This window comes from Haliotis cracherodii, unplaced genomic scaffold, assembly GCF_022045235.1.
Source record: "Haliotis cracherodii isolate W230 unplaced genomic scaffold, xgHalCrac1.p SCAF_10, whole genome shotgun sequence".
Lineage (NCBI taxonomy): Eukaryota > Metazoa > Mollusca > Gastropoda > Lepetellida > Haliotidae > Haliotis > Haliotis cracherodii.
The window spans coordinates 3,830,001-3,852,551 of NW_027266265.1; the positions used below are offsets into that span (position 1 = coordinate 3,830,001).

The following is a 22,551-nucleotide window of genomic DNA, read 5'->3' on the forward strand; positions in this document are numbered from 1 at the left end:
TACAGATACGGACAGTTCAGGCGCGAATGAAGTTAAAAAATCAGGCTGCATCATTGTATAACCTACATTAACCAGGCGTTACTTCATGGCCACGCGAAACAGCTGTTCCTAGCGATAACTGGTGATCAGGAAGACGAATGATTAACAGAAAGTGGTCACCCGTTGGTTGGTAAAAACCACTTGCATAACATACATAAATAACAAACGATGCTTGATGGTAAGCATAGTATTAAGAGTACACGGTCCATCCTTGGTAAAGAGTTATTTAGCAGCTATAATTATTACTCTTTTCATCCACTGATTTTAACTTTTCGAGAATTATTTACTCATTCAATAGCCGATGGACCTTAATCTCGGCTCTAAATCTATATTCAATTTTTAATGTGTTTCTTGGTAATAATAATAATAATCATAATAATATTAATGATGATGATGATGATGATGATAATGATAATAATAATAATGATGATGATGATAATAATAATGATAATAATAAAAAAGTCAATGTGTAAGGTCTATATGTGTACTTGTAACTTGGAATAGATTTTACTTTTCATATGCACCTCTGGGACTAGGGCAACTGCGTACATAAACTTTCTACCATCTTCTCAGTCAACTATTCATGTACTATAATAATCAATGTGTAAATCAATGAACAAACCCATCATTTCTTTTTTATGGAGAGCAACAATTTGTTACTTTTTTCTATTCTTCGTCACGGCATTTCAGAGTCCCGTCATCCGGTTAATGCTTCGTCAGTGTTTTGTTTCGTTGTTTGTTTATTTGTTGTTTCACGCCGCAATCAGCAATATTCCAGGTAAATTCAAACAAATGGCGAAAGAAGATCCAAGACAATTTTGGAAATACTTTTTTAAAAAATCAAGAGTTTGACAAAAATATATCAATTGACCAACCATATGCTTTTTTTAAAGAACTTAACGCAAATGATGTTGATGAAAATGAGTGAACACCAACTATAGATCTCCAATCTGATAATGAAGAACCTAATAGGCAATTCACGGTTACAGAAATATTACTGGCAATCAATTCACTTAAAAAGAGAAACAGTGTTGGAATTGATAAGATAGAAAACGAGTACCTGACTTCGAGTAGAGACGTAATGATCAATGTTTATCACGAACTGTTTAATTTAATTCTTGAAAGTGGAAAATTTCCAAACTCATGGATGGTTGGTTGGTATAATCAGACTTATTTATAAAAAGCAAGGTGACCGATCCAAACCTGAAAAGTATCGCCATATTACCATATTATCGTGTCTTGGTAAATTGTTCACTGCAGTTTTGAACAATCGCTTGACATCTTTTACAAATGATAATGATATTATTTCAGAAATACAAGCTGGCTTCAGGAAAGGTTATAGTACTGTTGACCACATTTTTGTACTCTATGGTTTAATATATATTTTAAGGGCGAGTAAAAAGAAATTGTAATGCGCATTTGTGGATTTCCAAAAGGTCTTTGACAACATTTGGCGAATCGGATTATGGCAAAAGCTCATATCATATGGTATCTCTGGAAGAATATTTAATCTTGTTCACAATATGTATTCAAATATAAAATCTTGTGTTGTTCATGATGGAGACATATCAGGATATTTTACTTGTAACAAGGGAGTTCGGCAGGGTGAAAATCTGTCACCATTACTGTTTGCAATATATTTAAATGATGTTGAAACCTTTTTGAGAGCCCAAAGCTGTAAAGGTGTATCCCTTGAAGCTTCTGTTGGGGTTTTGCAACTAATGTTATTATTGTACGCAGACGATACTGTAATATTTTCGGAAAACCCTATTGACTTAGAAAATAGTCTAAACGTCTTCGTAAAATACATGAAGAATGGAAACTGAAGGTTAATCTAAAGAAAACAAAGATAGTAAACTTTGGTTCTGGCACCCCCAAAAAGAGTAAACTTGATTTTAAATTTGGAAATAAAATAATCGAAATAACAGACTGTTATACATATTTTGGAATTGCTTTCAATAAAAACAGATCTTTTACACATGCCATCAAAAGGTTAAGAGAACAATCTCTAAAAACCTCGTTTGCTTTATTATCCAAAGCCAGCAGAATGTCTACTGATCGCCTTTGACCACATGGTAGCGCCTATAGCAATGTATGGATGGGAGGTGTGGGGTTTCAGTGACCTCACTTGCGTAGAAGGAGTTCATTAAATGTTCCTAAAGTACATACTCCATTTAAGAAAAAGTACTTTGGGAAGAATGGTAGAACCCCTCTAACAATTAGTACCAAGAAGCGAATGGTTGCTTTCTGGTACAAAACTGTATCCTGTACGAATAATAACAAGCTTACCGTAATTATCTATATATAGTTTACCAGATGTATATCACAAACACTTACCATTCTAAATGGATCAGGTGTATCAAGGATATATTGGATTGTTGTGGTTTAAGCTTCGTGTGGTTAAATCAAAGTGTTGGCAACAGACAATGGTTGCTGTCCACTGAAGAAAGTAGGCTTTAAGACCAGTTTATACAGGGATGGCACGACACCAAACTATGTCATCAAGAGGAAAATTTTACTCTTGATTCAAACCAGAGTTTGGCCTTGAACCTTATATTTATAAAAAATTATATAAAGTTGTTACCATTGACTAAGTTCAGAACCAGCAATCACTCTCTACCTGTTGAGAAGGAACGATGGATAGATTTACCCTACGTTGATAGGATATGTCCACGTTGTAATACTTCTGTGGGTGACGAATTTCACTACCTGTATGAGTGAACACATCTAGAAACTGAGCGCCAGCTCTATCTTAAAAAGTACTATTATGTCAAGCCCAATTATCATAAACTTCATCAACCATTTACTACTCCTAACGTCTCGGTGCTAAGAAACCTCAGCAGATTTGTATCCTGTATACTTAAAACATTTAGTGTATATTCTCATAATTATAATCATGCGAAAATCCTCTGTTACAAAATGACTTTCTTGCATTTATGTCCATGTACCACTGTGACTGGTTAGTTATAGAATAAACTATGTCTATATGACGGCGGTCTGTAAATAATCAAGTCTGAACCAGACAATCAAGTGACTGATATCATGAGCCTGACCACTTGATCCCGTTAGACGCCTCTTGCGACAAGCATAGACCCCTTTTACGACAAGCATGGGTTGCTGAAGACCTATTTTATCTCGAATCTTTACGGGTCGCTTAGTAAGTGCATATGTATATCATGATATGTTTACACAAAAAAGGGGGGATGAATGCAGAAAGATAACACTATAACGACAAAGCCAATGACATAGGATTAATGTACAAAGATAGCAATGAATTGACGAAGCTGAAGGGATAGGATTTATGTATAAAATAAAAGAAGTTGCTAGCTATACAAAATGTCATGTATTCATGTTCTCCGAACTTGTAAATGTCTACTTAGGCAACAAACCCGTGTTTGATTTGTGTAAATAGCTCCTGTAACCTTTCTACGTGTGCTTGTTTCCACTGAAACAAGATGATTTTGCGAACATTCCCGAAAGAAGAAGGTGAGCTTCAGAGCCTTGCGGCTCTTTGTTCACCAGAGAAACAGTTGTGTCTGTATATTCATGACTGTTGTGAATAAAAATACTAAGTGAATGTTAGGAGCTGTTTTCAATTTACCCCCAAGGTAATTGTTTGGAAATCGAATTCTAGGAGTGTTTTCCTTTGAACTGAGCAGCATTGTTTAAGCAGAGATTACTTTAGATTATGGACTGGGTTTCGTCGCTTTTAAATGCATGGCCTGCGTCCCTAGGCTAACAACAACTAATATATCGATTTATAACACGGTGTTGTTACACAGTGCTGCAGCATCAGCTCCATCTGAACCACGTAGAGAGGCGAGACGGTTTTTTTGTTTTTTTGTTTGTTGCTTAACGCCGCAATATTCCTGCAGTATGACGGCAATCTGTAAGTAATCGAGTCTGGACCAGGCAATCCAGTGATTGACATCATGAGCATCGATCTAGACGATTAGGATGCGATGACATGCATCAACCAAGTCAGCGAACCTGACCACCCGATCCCGTCAGTCGCCTCTTACGACAAACACAGTCGCCTTTTACGGCACGCATGGGTTGCTGAAGACCTATTCTACTATATTCGCTAAATGTGTCCTCATGATGGAGTTATGGCTTGTGGACAGCATCATATTATATCATGTAAACATGTTTGGCTGTGAACAAATATCTAACGAAGATACCTTTAACTGAGGTGAACTCGTTTCGTTTTATCACAGATTGCTTTCTTTCCTATGCACATTCCGAATGGCGGGTGCTACCTTTAGAAGAGATCAGGCTTACCCTGTTCGCTAACACCTGGTGTCTTCATTGATTTTCATTGACCCATTCATATATTTTTCATTTTTTTATCGCCTTTTACGCCCAATGGAATCTGTTCCGGCAGATACTCGAGACTGGTTATTATCTGGTGTTGACGTTTTGTATTTGTGACCCTGAGTGCAATGTTAAATGTGTCAGAGTCAATATTGAACTAAATTCACGATGACGTACTTATGGCGGGAGTTTTGACACAACTCTATACAGTTGCGGGTCGGTAGAGACCGTTATCGAGCGTTAAGGATCTTAAATTGAAATAAAACATACACACACTCGTTTTAATTTGTATTGCCATGGTAACGGGGCGTTTGTCGCGATGTAGGATTGTTCTTTCAAGATTGTGCCCATTACCCGGCTCCAATGGCTGTGAGATCGAATACTCCCAAAGCCGATTTCCTTACTTCTGGACTGAGTTTGTGTGTCGCTGCCGGATCCCATCACGTCCCCTTTATCAATTGGTGTCCGTTTCTCCAAAGACTGCTTGGGACGTCAAGGATCAAATGATCAGTCTGCTTGGGACCTCAAGCATCAAGTGATCAGTCTGCTATGGACGTCAAGCATCAGGTGATCAGTCTGCTTGGGACGTCAAGCATCAAGTGATCAGTCTGCTTGGGACGTCAAGCATCAAGTGATCAGTCTGCTTGGGACGTCAAGCATCAAGTGATCAGTCTGCTATGGACGTCAAGCATCATGTGATCAGTCTGCTTGCGACGTCAAGCATCAAGTGATCAGTCTGCTTGGGACGTCAAGCATCAAGTGATCAGTCTGCTTTGGACGTCAAGCATCAAGTGATCAGTCTGCTTTGGACGTCAAGCATCAAGTGATCAGTCTGCTTGGGACGTCAGGCATCAAGTGATCAGTCTGCTTTGGACGTCAAGCATCAAGTGATCAGTCTGCTTTGGACGTCAAGCATCAAGTGATCAGTCTGCTTTGGACGTCAAGCATCAAGTGATCAGTCTGCTTTGGACGTCAAGCATCAAGTGATCAGTCTGCTTGGGATGATTGACGATTACCTCGGGTGACCTCATGACAAGGACACTCACAGTGTTCCCTGAATGGATCGTATAGCGTGTTATGTATATATGATCAGGTCAGACAGTCAGCCTGTTGATAGTGTACATACAGTTTGATTGTTTTGTTAGTCGCCTCTTACGACAATCATAGTAGCCTGTTATGATAAGCATGGGTTGCTGAAGACATATTCTTACCAGGATCTTCACGGGTCGTACATACAGTACCTATATTAATAAGTCATAATGCTACATACACCTTGAAAAGTTAAGCCCCCCTTATAGTATATTTCCATGCAAAATAGCCGTAGAAAAACTTTCAAATTTTTTTATGGTAAATGTCGATGACATTCCCATCAGTGACAAAAACAATGTCTGATGCGATTACAGTCAAACGCCGATGTGTCGAACTTTGATGTGTCGAATTTACGGTTGTCTCTAAGTAAAAGCTTTGTCTCTGCGTTTTCCTTCTTTAGTAATTATTTTCGTTTGTGTCGAACCTCGCATAACTCGAAGTATTTACATCACTAGGTCCCTTCAACATCTTCGGTGTTTGCCTGTCCCTGTTTTTCCCGTGTTACATCAGTTGAACAATTGCCTTGCCTTTACATGTGTTTGTGACAGGGGGCCACATATGGGGCAGGACACGCTCACCGGTTCGTGAGCACCCGGTATCATCACTAATTGATAGTGACTCATAACCACAATGCTTATAATCTAATCGGAATCGTACATTCGACGCTGCTTTGAGCAGATATGTTTTTTGTGATTAAAGGTTTTGTGGCCTTTATTTAATCGTATCCTGTTTGCCTTCATGAACCAAGTGTGTTTAGTTGACGAGGTTACATGCGCATACTGAAAAATGAAATCGATTTTGTAATGACCTGTTTTGTAATTGATCCATGTCAATAGTTAGTCGACTACGCTTTCCGTTGTTTCGCCTTCTACTTTGCATACACCACATGCCTCAGTAATTGCGACCATCTGGCGGACGAAAACTAAAATCAATCGGTCAATGTCATGTATATATTTCCAAAAGATCAAAATTCGCTATATGTGAAATTGATTCCATGACATTTGTTAGTCTAACGAAGCAACTTGTTTTGAGTGTATGCATGCTTCCATAAACCGAATTATATTTTAGACCACACCTACTGGCAGTCTAGTGTGTGTGTGTGTGTGTGCGTGCGTGCGTGCGCGTGTGATGTGTGTTTGTGTGTGTGTGTGTGTGTGTGTGTGTGTGTGTGTGTGTGTGTGTGTGTGTATGTGTGTGTGTGTGTGTGTGTGTGTGATGTGTGTGTGTGATGTGTGGTGGTGGTGGTGGTGTGTGCGTGCGTGGGTGCGTGCGGATATTTACCCAGTCTGCGCACCGGGTTCTACTATCATACCTAATACAAACGCAAAATAGTATTGAAGTCAATTCTGAAAGAGGTGGTACTTCATCTAACAAGTTGTACATGTGTGTGAGTAAGATGCACACGTGAGTATTGAGAGTCGTCATGGTCCACTGGGCATGATTGTCTCCCTTAGCCACCAGGATCCTCTTCCCATTGGTTCGAATCCTAAATAGTGATATGCGGTTTGTCAGTACCATACCCGTGTTCGTACTAAGTGAAGATGAGCTTTACTTCTAGCCTTTCTAGCTCGCGCCTGGTACGCCCTTACACGGCTAAAATAATAATAAAAGTGACCCAAACACATTCACTCACTCACTCCCTCAGGCAAAAAAAATGCCGTGACATTATTTTATGATAAAAACATTTTGGTCCGAATGAAACTCACTCAGTCACGCGCTTATGTTCATAAAACGTAGATTTTGAAAAGGTTCATTTAATTTGTATTCAGATCATATACTCATTTCACGTTGATAAAATCACTTCTATCTTCTAAATAATTTCAATTTTGTGTTGCTCATCACATGAAACTGAAATGCACTTTTCAGAATCACATTCGGCATTCGCCACAGCGGTTAAGCAATTACTGCCCAAACTGGGTAATTATTCCGGCAGTAATTACCCAGTCCTTGGTGCTAATTACATCCATCCCATCCTATCAAATCAGCCTACACTCCATTGTGCCTACTGTCTCATAACGACACGTTATGGTCTGATAGTCCGCCTATAAACGTGGCGGTATTCCATCAATGGACGTTATGACATCATATAGGTGTGACCATAACAAAAAATAGAAGTTGTTATCCAAACAAAAGTGTCATGTATTCATGTTCTTCCAACCTCTGAATACAAACTGACCACTTCATAACGCAACAGGCGACCGAGTCAACGTGAAAATAGTTTGGTTATACAGCCAATTACTCAGATATCATCAGCACGTATTAATACCAGGGGAATAGCTCCACTTTTAAGCGCATCTAAAAACTCACTAATCTACCAATCCAAAATCCAATAAACATACAAACCCCCACCTCACCCTTAGTTCCCTCCTCCACCCACCTCGGCATTCATTCCAAATTTATAAAATTCAAAAATTCAATATAAGCAACCCCTAAGCCCCTCTTGGGTTGCACACACCAATTTCACCCTTTTCGGAATACACTAAATGGTCTGGCCAGGCCTGTTTGCGAAATACGCTACAGTCGGAAAGCGCACGTTAAATCTTCTATAGCAGTCAGTCAGTCCACTTGGAGAAGACCGTGATTACTTTGAAGTTGTGTTCAATGTCCTCGGCTATTCAGTCAGTATACTTTGTAGAGCCAACCACGATGACGTTCGGGAAGCCGTTGTGTGTTGGATACCATCCACTTGTAATTTGACGTGATTGAGGACTGCAGTCAGCATTGATACAGCGTCAGACAAACCGGTGATTGATAGTATCAACAACGCCCCATCCTGGAGGGGCACGATGACACGTGGTCTACCAAGTCACCGATTTAGCCCCTCCTGTCGGGAGGAACACATTTTGTAACGCGAAACCATTTCTTAACAGCACAGACATAAAATCACACATATCCTACTAAACTGCCGGGAAAACGAAAGTAAACACACATGTTTGATGGTGACTAAAAATGAAACAAACAATAAATGGTTATTCGATGGTGATGTATCTGATACGCGTAACGCAGTTGTGTTTTGGACCTTGAGTTTGCTGTTTTCAGTTTAAGAAACGTTTTGATGACGTTTTTATTTTTTACTTTAAATCAAAATTTCAAGTGTACACTTTCTTTTGCCCGTCAGGTGAGGTGGTAAAATGGGGTTTAACGTCGCGTCCAAGATTATTGCACTTATATAGCGACGTGCATGCACGTGTATGTGTGTGTGGCTGCTTGTACTAGTCTGGACTGATGCCGATTTATAGTGCTAGCTCACTGAGATACCATGCCGCAGTTTAACATGAATACCCCACTCAGACACAGTACACTGACTCCGAGCCGACCAGTCCTTGTTTTAGCCCCTTAATGCCGAGCGACAGACAGGGTAACAACAAGTACCATCTTTTAACGTCTTTTGTTATTACGCGGTCGGGGATCGAACCCCGGACCTTCCGCTCTCCGTGGTCTACCACTAGACCACGGAGGCGGTCCTTTGCCTGTCAGTTTAAGTGGTGTTTGTATTTCTCATTGGCTATGTTCTAAATGACACAAAGAAGGCTGTGGAGGCTCTACATCTACTTTTAAAAGCGGCGTTAACACAACTCACTCACTCACTGTTTCAGAAAGTGGTCGGTTAAGTAAGCTTGTGGTGAAAGCGTTTGCTCGTCACGCCGAAGTCCCGGGTTCGCTGCCTCACATGTGAAGCCCATTTCTGGTGCCCCCGCTGTTGCTGGAATATTATTGAAAGCGGCGTTAAATCATATGCTCAGACTCCATCAGAAATTATAAATCAAATAATAAAAACCCGACACCCAATCAAGTAGTTAAACAAGCAAACTGTCTCGTTGTGAATGCCTATTATTCACCCCCTACGGCGGCTTCGTGATCGCCGACATTGATCACCTTGATTTGTTGCATCACCGGGGCGACATCAGCAGCACACCTGCGACGCACGACACCATCCACGTCCTATTGGGAAGTCGGGGCAGCTGTTGTAGTGCTTCTGTTGTCGAGACTGGACTTTCACTGGATTATCAGCGGATGTGTGCACAGTCGTTCTTCCCAAAACATGGCTTCCAGTTACAGTTTCAGTAACAGTAAGTTATATCCGTGTGTATTTTATGTTCACGGGGACTATGACATGTTCGTTGCAAAAGAATACGAGATTTACAGAAACTATATCTGTTTTTATGCTATTAACACGCTGGTTGCGATCTGTCCTTGAAACTAGGTCTTGATCACTGCTGATATTACTATTCCGACCTGGTGTAAGACCAGGACCAGATCACTATTGATATTATTTTTCCCATCTGGAGCAAGAGGACTAGATGACTATGAGAGATTTGAGATTATGTTTGTCACCTGAGAGATTTGAGATCATGTTTGTGGCCTGCGAGATGTGAGATTATGTTTATTACCTGAGAGGTTTGCGATTATGTTTGTTACCTAAGAGATATGAGATTATGTTTGTTACCTGAGAGGTTTGAGATTATGTTTGTTACCTAAAAGATATGAGATTATGTTTGTTACCTGAGAGATTTGAGATTATGTTTGTCACCTGAGAGATTTGAGATTATGTGCATCACCTGAGAGATTTGAGATTATGTTTGTTACCTGACAGATTTGAGATTTTGTTTGTTACCTGAGAGATTTGAGATTATGTTTGTCACCTGAGGGATTTGAGATTATGTGCATCACCTGACAGATTTGAGATTATGTTTGTCACCTGAGAGATATGAGAATATGTTTATTACCTCAGAGATGCGAGATTATGTTTGTCACCTGAGAGATTTGAGATTATGTTTGTTACCTGAGAGGTTTGAGATTATGTTTGTCACCTGAGAAAAATGAGATTATGTTTGTTACCTGAGAGAAGTGAAACATTCTTGAGATAAGTTGGTTTGAGGTTAGCGTTCTAGTTCTCAGGGTGTCAATTTTTCTCTCGATTTAAGTTACATATTGGGAGAGTAACATTGATTCAAACACTGTCATGCAAGGGTGACTACACTCAAAGCTGAAAAGAAATCTAACAATCAGTTAGTTCGTTTCTTCTGAAATTCCAGAAAACTCTACTCATATGACAACTGTTGTGACAAGCATCAGCTAAAACCTCCAAGTGAAGTGTCCTAACCGAACAGGATCAGCTGATCATGAATTCGAATCCTAGAATCGCCTCGTTTAAGAAGCTAGATCTATCTACTATGCCGTTGCTTTCATGGAGCTATACTTTTTGATAGCTCGCGTCGTTTGGTGTTTCTTCCTGTTATAAGCTAACACCTGGAGATGTAATTGGAATAATGTTTAAAGCGGGGTTAAACACTCACTCACTTCCTGATCCATTACTACCCCGTCTTCCACTGCACCACGCAAATGCCACGTGGGGGGATGCTACTACAGCTACTACTACTACTACTACTACTACTACTACTACTACTACTACTACTGGTTGTAGTAGTAGTAGTGGTACTACTATTGCTGCTTGTACTACTACTACTTCTACTACTACTCCTACTACTTCTACTCTTACTACTACTTCTTCTACTTCTACTACTTCTACTTCTACTACTACTACTACTTCAACTACTACTACTACTACTACTAGTAGTAGTAGTAGTAGTAGTTGCACTACTTTTGCTGCTTGTACAACTGCTGCTAGTACTACTGCTACTATTACTACTACTACTACTACTACTACTACTACTACTACTACTACTACTACACCACAACTACCACTACAACCACTACCACTGCTACTGTTTCCTACTGACCTGAGACTAGGGTACTTGCCTCCGCCGGGGGAATTTTGACGGCTGCAGAATGATTGCTGTATCAAAACTCGATTCCTCGAGAAGCGTCGAGCCAACGTCAATATTAACGACTTTCTCGAAAAAAGGTTTTGTTACGAAAGTCGTAATTTGAGAATGTAATTATAAAGAGAAGGACCAGAATTCCCGGTTTATTTATCATCTCAAGTTACAGCAACTCTTTTCTTCATATAACGCTTATCGTCGGCGATTAGATGGTCTGGCGAAAGGTCCATTTAGTTAGTTCTGAATGAAATCGTTTGAGTGATCATAAACAACTTTGTATTCTGTGGTTGATTCTCAATGTATGATATTGGAACATTGGATTTCGGGTTTTTTTCCCAGTGAAATGTTTAAATCACTTCGATGTTGTTTTGACTCAGTCATATATTCTGTGATATTTTGGTGGGATAAAAGTAGAAGACATCATTATGTCATCAAACTACTTGTAATATATTCACGTTGCATCAAACTGATGCTCGCCGTGAGACGTAAGGCTGATAGTGTATACGCCCCCGTTTCACAAAGCGATCGCAGCGCTGAGACGATCGTAACTCATATACTTTAACATAGACTTACGACTGTCGCAGCCCTACGATAGCTTTGTGGAATTGGACCCAGGGATTGAGGGGGGAAACGAGAAAATGGGATTTTATGGACGATTCAAACAATAGACTGCGTTTCGTAGACGAGTATACTACTACTACTACTACTACTACTGCTGCTGCTGCTGCTACTACTACTACTACTACTACTACCACTACTACTACTACTGCTGCTGCTGCTACTAGTACTACTACTATTACTACTACTACTACTACTACTACTACTACTGCTGCTGCTGCTGCTGCTACTACTACTACTACCCCTGCTTATTTCATGTCACCGTATCCTAACTGCTTATATCGATGCTCATGATGTTAATCACTGTGAATTGCTGAGTGCAGCGTTGAACAAAAAAACAATAAAGTAAACAAACAAACGTGACTATAATAATAATAACAACAACAATAATAATCTCTACAATACTACCACTGTTACTAATGATACCACGCCTACTACCACTCATACTGAAACTACGTCTGATGAGGCTAATGATGATTGCCCATTAATACAGCTATAACTTCAAATGGATGAAGTGCTCTAGGTGCGTGACATTTCACTATATAGGTTAAAGGTTCAGATAGCGCATAATAGTTTATTCTCGACTCCCTGGAGACTATACAACTAAATGCATAAATTAGTCGCTGAATGGATTGCAGACTTTCTTACACCTACAAACTCATTGGCACTTTTTAATAAAATTCTGTTCGAGGTGGGTGCTGCCGGTAGAGCGGGATAACACCCTGTTCGCGAACACCTGGTGTCATCACTGATTTTCAGTGAACCGTTCATATAATTTACATCACTGTGTTGATTTTTAAGCCAAATGCAATCAGTTTCGGAAGACAATCTCGGCTGGGTCTGGTTTGAACGTTTTGAATTTCATTGTTGGATTCCGTAGGGATCCCGGATCCCTGAATAGTCAGTCAGTTGTTTAACGCCGCCTTTAGCAATATCGTGATAGAGGACACCAGCAGTGTGGCTTCATATGCATGTACTATACATACGTGGGATGCAGAACCCGTCCCTGGGCGTGACCAACCAACTCTTACCATGCTGGTCGCATGAGTCGACTCCAGGACAGTGGTCACGTTGACTGCGTGACGGAGGCGTGGACAGTTGTGTAATGGTTTGTTTGTTTGTTTAACTCAGCCATCAGCAATATTCCAGCTGTATGACGGCGGTCTGTAAATAAGCGAGTCTGGACCAGATAATCCAGTGATTGGCATCATGAGCATCAATTCACGCAATTGACGATGACATGTATTAACAGAAAGTCTGACCACCCGATCCCGTTAGCCGCCTCTTACGACAAGCATAGTCGCCTATTATGGCAAGCATGGGTTTTCTGAAGACCTACTCTACCCCGGATCTTCACGGGTAGGTATAATGGTATAATAGATTGCCTGGTTTGCCTTGTCCAAACTCGCCCACCCGGATACAGATACACTAGTGCTGCGTAGTAGCGTTAAAACATTCACCAAATCACTAACTCAGAGCGGCGCAAGACCTTAGAGAGTGTTGCAGCACTTTCCCACCTACTGCTTACATTGCTAAATCTCGCTTGTAGTGATAAATGTGCGCCTAGAGTATTTTATCATGTTTCGCTAGAGAACGACTCACTGATGAAAATTCAGTATCAGTACTTCACTCGATATCTGATAAAGATAAAGCAAGCGCTGTGCTATAAGTTTCAGAACGAGCAATATCTACACTGGACGTGCCTTGTGGGTGTGAAATACTCATTAATATTTAGTGTGAAGCTGACAGGATTGGCCCCCAGCACCGCCACTGTCCGTAGGTGGTTGTCCCCTAGCCCTCACTGTAGACAGTGTTCATGAATTATTTACGGTGTGTGTGGGCTCGGACAGATTGAACTGGGACAGGTCCCTCACTCTTTTATATATTAAAAATATATAGATATTGTGTGACCTAAATGTCGGACTAGTCACTCTGGGAACCAGCCCACTTCAACAAGGTCAAAACCCCTCAGTCAGTTGATAAGAGAGTTGTCGCAGATTTTACGAGCGCTTTCGGCTAATACGACCTCGCTCACTGTGATCGCATCGACGAGTGAAGGTTGTATTCTTTGACAAACATATTTTTGTTAGGTCGACTTTCATTATCACAAAGTCAATACAGCAGTACAAGACATGTTGACAGTTACTACAATTAACTTCAATTCATTTAAAAAAAATATATATTTTTTTTAAATCAACAACAAAAAACACTTCAATTCATTTCGTGTCAAATTTTAATAGCAATGATGTTAATTTCCATCCAACGTTTAACTATTGTTTGGTCATATGATTTATGGCGTCGCTGAGAGTGGCGTGTACTGCAATGCGTAGTCTAGGTTGGGGACTAAATTGTTTCTCAGTCTTGCTGAGAAAGTGACATAATGATTATTTATCTAGTTTCCACACCGTGACAAAGGTCGTTGACATCTCGTAATTAAAAAAAGACACAAGCACATGCACCCTGCTGGTATGTTAATGGAGACGGGAGTGTTTTCTCTTGAACCCGTTATTTTCTATAGCCCCGAGGGTCTCGTCACAACATGGAAGAAGTTGAAAATAATAAGTTAATATGTTTTGGGGGAAGCGATTGACAGCCCATTCAGTGTCTATGTAATGTGTAGTCTTCGTAGATTTGTACACGACGATGGTTAGGTTACCCTGGCGCCAGACATTTTGGCATGCGAGGGTTACTAATGAGCTTGGTCACAGAAGCATCAAACGCTGGGATTTTTTATGCACAAACAAAAAGCGACAAAAACATTTTCCAAAAACGTTTAACATTTCTAGAATTTCGCTATTGGTTGAAAATAGAAATTGAATTAACTTTCGTTTTTCTGCTTCGGAGAGTTTTGTTGACACCTTCATTGCAAAAATGTCCTTAATACGAACAACAGCTACTTCTTGCAGCTGTTGCTGTTCTGAGATATCTCGATATAGAACGGGTCTTTAATACGAGCAACAACAACAACTACTACTACTACTACTACTACTTGCAACTGTTGCCGTTCTGATATACCTCGATATGGAACGTGCCATATACATATATAGTATAAAGATTATGTGGTTGATTGATTACCAAGTTGTATGTCGCCATATGCAATATTTTATCAGTTCAAAAATCATGAAAGTATCACTGACACTTGGAACAGAATTCGCACTTTAGGCACTACAGACGAACGCACCAACTATAGACCCATCGACAACTGTCGAACAAGCTTGAAAAGAAAATTCACAACATAGGTACACGTAAACACAAGTGCGTATTTATCCAATACTGGGTAAAACGGGAATGACGCTCATTCACCATCAACTTAAAAACCATTGTGTAGACGTTTCCGAATTAATTCAGAAAAGGATTTAAGGAGCAGAAATATGACCATGACAGGTTTCCATAAAGAGACATTGAATTATCTTATCTGAAATGCCTTCCATCAATGCAGATTTTGATAAGCTGGAGTCAAGAACGTGACCTGATGGATAATGAAACAATATAATTCAATACTAGCATTCAGCGAGAACTTCTGGATCCGTGCAAGAAGATTCTATCACATAGTTTTTTAACATGTGGTCACACTCTCAGTTAGCAGGCTTACGCTGCACAATCACTCATGTTTTTCGTTTAATAAATGGATACGTATGGTGCCTAGCTTCCGTTTGTCTTCAGGAGAAATGAGTTGCGAGTATCCCCAGGGATAAATAAATAAAATAGAGTTTTTCCTTAATCCAAACTAATTTAACGGAGGTGATTGTCAGGCCTGGGTTTTTCTGGAACAGAACACGTTTACTAGAAGGAAACTGTCTCCTTGAACTCTTATCACACTAAGTACCCCTCCAGAACTCACGTTGACATATATTATGTAGCCTTTGCTTGTCATCTGAACAAAGCAAAAAATATTTACAGGCAAATTGTCATCAATACATATGTTCGTGTGACTTCCACCCGCACAAAACAATAAAAAATGTTATTACTTCTGCGATTAATTACATGTTATAGCGTTTCATTGTTCAGCAACTCGGGCGCGTATTTGATTACTCCCCTGCAAAGCTATCAGTTGGCCAGGTATTTTCTTTGATATCGCCTGTCAATCAACAGTTTGGACGCTAAATGACATGGTGAAACCTGCCTGTATCCCTGTGAGTGTACAGGCGGTCAAACCAACTAGAATACCTGCGAGCAATCTGTTTAAGTTGATTACTGACAAATACCTATGTTTGCAGTCGAACGCGGGTTTAAGCACTGATCAATACCTAGCTGACTTGATGCGATGGTTAACATTGGCACATACCCGTGGTAGTCATGGCAGATCGGTTTATCAGAACCTCAAAGTATTGTCCAGGCTACATAACGCTGGATTAAGTAAATATGTACAAATAACAGGGGAATAAATAAAGCTTTTAAAAGCATGGACGCGTGTCATCTTTTTACAAATGTTTGCTAAGTAGAGGAGATTAATTATGGCAATGCGTGAGAAACTGTTTCCTCGTCTCGTCTGTTGTGTTTCCCTCATGCCGCGAAGTGCAATCATCCAACGTCTAATTGATGCATTACGTAAACAGCTATACCAAACCAGCGTGTGATGAATGATTCAATAGTAATATCGTGTGTCGCAGATGCTGCGTCGTGGAATGAAATTAATACAGACGTCTGAGTCAGATACGATAGATCTCCAGCTCATTTGAATCCCACGGGTCCGAGACACGCATAACCATTTAAGTATAAGTACAGATCAAGCTGCATATATGAGACACATCCCGATTAGGTTTTAGTCGAGACATATACATGTCTTCATTTACTGCATATTTGTGGAGCTATTTGAAGGTCTTATCCCAATTTAAGCGGCTTAGCGAGGGATAGACTGACCGTTGAGGATGTGTTCGGTGTCGTGTAATCAACAGGGATGGGTAATCTTCTCAGTAAAACATACGACAGATACTACGAGATGACTGTGGTCAGACAACAACGTCGCGATTGACTGATGCGGAGAATGCGTGCGCCTTTTAAGTCCTTGTTTATGAGTATGAAAAGACGGGATTCGTGCCTTATCTTGAACGTACAGCTACTGTAAGCTACTGGTGGCATTTAACGGTGGATAACATGACAGGTAGTATTTAGAGGGAATATTTGTATTTCGTTTGAATATGCATGTGCATGATTCTGATCTTATCTTTATAAGAATTACACGTATTTGTTAAACAAACTCATTTCTGGTTTCCCCGCCGCGATAGTAATGGAATATTGCTAAAAGCGGCGTAAAACCATACTCACTCACTCAACTACATATATTTCTGATTAGATGTCCTATTAAGATCAACACGATCTCCAGGCGAGGAACGTGAGGATTATTGGAATAACGCGATGCAATCGGGAGAAAGAACGGCACTGACAAGTTCACGCCAGGTTTTCTGCGTTCTCTGAACACTCGCTGTCAGGACTGTTATCCGGCGTCAGGTTCCCATTCCTCGGATTGTCGAGTATGGGAGTAGCTGCATCCTCATCTCAGTGCCAATCAGCTGTCGTGCTGGTGCAGATTCCATTGCTCCTGGAGCTGTGATGTTTATGTTGACAGTTCCGCATGTTCTGCGACCACGTGTGTGTCGAGTCCTCGTGCTCCACGCGCCGTTATCTGTAGTACACTCTGTACGCGATGGAAGCCGTGGTGTATCCCTTGTGTCGGTGCACGCATTGATATAACTCTTGGAACCACATTGGAAGCAGATGAAAAACCTTTCCTGTATGCATGTATCTATCTGTTTAGGGGAAACCCGACTAAAGGATTATACAGGCATCAGCTACACCTGATTCTTACTTCCTAGGAACAAGGGCACTTCTTTTGTTTTTAATTTTATCGGAGAAGCGGCCAGTTGATGCTTACACTATAACGCTGGAGCAAGGTTGCGAGTTTATTATTTCACTGGACTATACACCTGTTTTATCACTGAGTGGACTTTGTTCTCCAGGACTTCTTCATCGGATTACTATTGTATACCTCCATCCAATCAAGACAGGTGTGCCAGGTAGCATTGGTTCCCACGACAGGTAGGCTAGGTGCTTCAGTGTGCAACTGTGTTATGTAGATTATGATTTTATTGAGTGTATGTTCTGGTTAAAGTAATGGGCTTGTTTATTTGTTGTTTAACGCCGCACTCAGAAATATTCCAGCTATATGACGGCAGTCTGTAAATACTCCAGTCTGGACCAGACAATCCAGTGATTGATGTCATGAACACCGATCCACGCAATTGGGATCGATGACATGCATCAACCGAGTCAGTGAGCCTGACCACCCGATCTCGTTAGTCGCCTCTTACGACAAACACAATCGCCTTTTACGGCAAGTATAGTTGCTGAAGACCTATTCTACCCGGGATCTTCACGGGTATAATTGTCATGTTCCAAATTCAACACTAACCCTGACGTGAGCGGACAAATCGTAGAAAGGGGAAGTTATGTCACAAAAAACATGTCAGAGTGTCATCAGTGTAGTAACGCTCCCAGGTAGTAAACTGGTATCTTGGGAACTCCTAGAAATTGTTTAATTAATATATACGCTCACCGTGATATGAAAACTGTTTATTGCCATTCTACCTGTACCACCAACATATGTGTATGTATATAATTATATGTAATATATATTTACAACACCAACAAATATCTCTTAAACGTCCCACGTATCTCGGTACCAGCTGTTCCCGGGGCCTGACTATTGGAAGCCTACATAGCAAGTGTACAGGTCACAGATAGCAGATGTTAGCATATACATGCGTATTTTACCGCAGTGATATTGTAAGGTAATATCGGTAATGTCATTGCTTACCGGGGACACGGGTAGCCCAGTCGTCTAAGGCGCCGCGATTCGTTGTGCAGAGTTTCGTCCCTTGTGCACGCCAGAAACCTATGATTGTGGGTTCGAATCCCGGTTCGCCACGATTATGTTTCTCGGTTTGTCAGCACCATACCCGTGCTCGTGGGTTTCACCGAAATGGTAAACGTCTGAGACCTGCATCACTTCGGGCTTTCCTCCCACATTAAGCTGACACGCCGTGATTTAACTGGAATACTGTTAAAAGCGGCGTTAAACCCAACTCACTCACTCATTCATTGCTTATCGTAGTAACACATCTAACGGAGGAGTTTTATAGTTCACTGCGCTACCTCGATCCGTGAAGATCCGGGTTAGAATAGGTCTTCAGCAACCGTGCTTGCCGTAAGAGGCGACTACAGCCTCAATACCACAATAAATACCAATATCAATACTAATAATAAATACGTGGTAGCAGATACGTTTACATCAATATTGATTATTCGTATAGAATTAGTATTGGTATTAGTAACAAATTAATTTTTAATATTGACATTGATATCGTCCCATCAGTCAGGTTTATTGGGACCTGTTTCAATGTTTGTTCAAACACAACTCTTTCTGAACGAGAACCATGGATAGGTTGATGCCCTAGGAGGATGCGGAGATCAGTTTCAGCAGCAAACTAGAGTCGCATAAGATCATGAACATATGAAATTACCGATAACGAGAAAAGAAACTTGTTAATAAGATATTCGGGATGAATTTTTATCGATTTCTCCGAAAAGGGTTATATTGCATGCCGTCTCTCACACGGAGTGATGGATAATCACTCCATCAAACTTGAACGTTGAAATTCAACGGCAATCCCACAAACCAGAACACCGACGATATTTCTGAGATGGAACCAATACGTGTATTTACATAATGACCCACTTGTGCCGATAACGACGTATTTCCCGACTCGGTGAGTTGTAAAGCGACATCAACTCAACCTTATGGTTTTCACATTATCTCGTATGCCCCACAGTGCTTGCTTGTATTTCCACAATCATGGCGGAAACATTGAAAAAAAATGAAAATATTGTCACAGCGCGTCGTGAAAACAAGCGTTGTTTATTTTCCTGGTCTATCTATAAAGAGAACATTTCGATCCGGCTCATTTCACCACCTACAGCACGTTGTACAACACAATGATCGTTGTTTACATCTACTACTCAAAATAAGTTAAGGAACTGCCCATTCTTTCATGCTGCTGTAGTTAATTTTCAATGTCACGACCCGATTTTTGATATCAAGACAGATTAACCACAGTAATATGAAAGAATCAGATTTTCGTAATTTCATGTAAGTAGTATATTATTTTGAAGATATTTAAGTAGAAGTGCTCGGAGAGTGATTTAACGCACCAACTCAATGATGAGATAGTCAAGAATGTCTAATACCGTTTTTCCTAAAGGTAAATATATGGAATTTGTTTTGTCTACAGTTGTTTTTCTTCACAACGTTGTGATTCCGTTAATGCATAGGGGTACAGCAGAGTACATCCAATACATGATTGTTACCTGCCCAGGTGTCCTTGTGTGGCGGTAACTGTGCCGTGAAGGCGGTTCTTCACATTTGACTAATGAATTGTCAAATTTCCTATTTGACTTCTGGTAATTCAGGATAAGTGGAACGAACTCACAAAACGCGTTTGAGACAAGTAGGCTTTACACAGAATTTGGGCAAAGACATTTGGTTTGTCCCAGGCACACGTGTTATGCATGTGCAGGTCATGACGGTGACATTGACAACGCTCACGTGGACACACGTGTTGCTCTTAATGCTATTAAGAAGTCGGTCTGACAAGTCGATAGCAGAATTCTCTCAAAGTCGTTAAAAAGAAGTTAACTACGAATGAATTAAGTCGAAGCTAGGTTGGCGTGACCTAATCATTAAAAACTCAGGCTCTAGAACTGGCCTATAATGTAATACATCACATGTGATTAATTGAGGATTTCATTTAGTGAACTATCACTACGTTAAGGTCTCAACCGTTGATGAATGACATGACACTTTCATTATTGCTCTCTGGGGAAAAAAATGTATTCCATTTTTACAGCAAATGACTTCCCTTCATTGTCACGATACTTCTCAATTGTTGTCATCTATGAAAATTTGCTGTCACCGTTTTCACAGCTCTCTGGCACCTCGCGTCAGCACGTCCTATTATGTGCTATTGAACTTGCCCCTAGAACTCGTTGTTAGCCGAGACAGGACACGCACATACCCATCGTACTACTTGTCGCGGACCACCCGCTACCCCTTTCACAGCGGTAAGCGCCAGTGGGCGGACCTCATACATCGTCATACGGGTTTATTTGTCAGGTGACAACTGAACATTTCATGGCTTACCACCGGTTTTATGTCGCTGTTTAAATGTGTCTCAGTCTTTCAAATTGTAATTTTATCACGTTGGACTTCTCTCTTGATTGTCACTTTCACCATGTGCAATTGAACAATATACCCATCAAGATTACATTGCCGCCCAGAATCGGACAAGGTAGTCCCTTGACGTCATAAACCTGAATTGCTGCCCCCAAACTTGCATGTTTGTTAGTGCCCGCGCCATTCTATACCGCACAGGATCAAGCAACGACAGGAACAGCACCATATACTTTTACCTGGGCACATCAGATTAGACTACACATACACATATACATCTATATACAGACGAACACAAAACGACACTGTTACCTTTGAATATCAATGTGTTGTTTAGTACAGAAGGGGTGGTCGGGTAGCCTAGTGGTTAAAGCGTTTGCTCGTCACGCCGAAGGCCCGGTTTCGCTTCCCGACATGGGTGCAATGTGTGAAGCCCATTTCTGGTGTCGCCCGTCGTGATATTGCTAGAATATTGCTAAAAGCGGCGGAAACCCATACTCACTCACCCACTTACACACTCAATACAGAAATATGAGGTTATATCTAATTATGACCCTGTGTTTTAGCAAGTAAGCAAGTTTGAGTGTGCGCATGCACCATGTACTTCAAAACAGCTGGTTTGTAAAAGCTGGGGCTGAGGGAAATGGCCCAGACGTGTCTCCACAATGTGCACGAACGTGAGTGTTGTTTGACGCCTCTCTCAGCAATATTCTATGTATATGACGGTGACTTAAAAATGGAGCCTGGATCTGGCGACGGATGGCGACGCCATACGATGCCACGTTATGAACCAATTTAGACGTATTCGGATACACGGGATCCCTTTGTGGAGCCCTTTGCCACCAATTCTAACACGATATCCCCAGCCGACCGACTCCGCCTGTGTGTGTCAGTGACATCTGGAAGTGTCTTTACAATGGTATCTATAGTCCTTGTCTGTGTGTTTCAGTGACATCTGGAAGTGTCTTTACAAAGGTATCTATAGTCCTTGTCTGTGTGTTTCAGTGACATCTGGAAGTGTCTTCACAATTGTATCTATAGTCCTTGTCTGTGTGTTTCTGTGACATCTGGAACTGTCTTCACAATGGTATCTATAGTCCTTGTCTGTGTGTTTCAGTGACATCGGGACGTGTCTTCACAATTGTATCTATAGTCCTTGTCTGTGTGTTTCTGTGACATCTGGATGTGTCTTCACAATGGTATCTATAGTCCTTGTCTGGGTGTTTCAGTGACATCTGGAAGTATCTTCACAATTGTATCTATAGTCCTTGTCTGGGTGTTTCAGTGACATCTGGAAGTGTCTTCACAATGGTATCTATAGTCCTTGTCTGGGTGTTTCAGTGACATCTGGAAGTGGCTTCACAATTGTATCTATAGTCCTTGTCTGTGTGTTTCTGTGACATCTGGATGTGTCATCACAATGGTATCTATAGTCCTTGTCTGGGTGTTTCAGTGACATCTGGAAGTATCTTCACAATTGTA

At 40.8% G+C, this 22,551-nt stretch overlaps 1 protein-coding gene across 9 annotated transcripts in view; it reads left to right on the forward strand.

Moving 5' to 3' along the window:
- Positions 1–22,551, forward strand: part of LOC139445297 (glycine receptor subunit alpha-2-like) — a 140,574-nt gene that overhangs the window by 40,598 nt on the left and 77,425 nt on the right. The window contains exon 1 of one of the 9 annotated variants that reach the window (XM_071226443.1): positions 16,832–16,944. The exons of 7 other annotated variants lie outside the window; for them this stretch is intronic. In XM_071226443.1, coding sequence (XP_071082544.1) covers positions 16,938–16,944 — 7 coding nt within the window. In that variant the 5' untranslated portion in view covers positions 16,832–16,937. Of the gene's footprint in view, positions 1–16,831; positions 16,945–17,417; positions 17,880–22,551 lie in introns of those variants that run through there. One more of the 9 variants, XM_071226468.1, reaches the window with a different exon arrangement.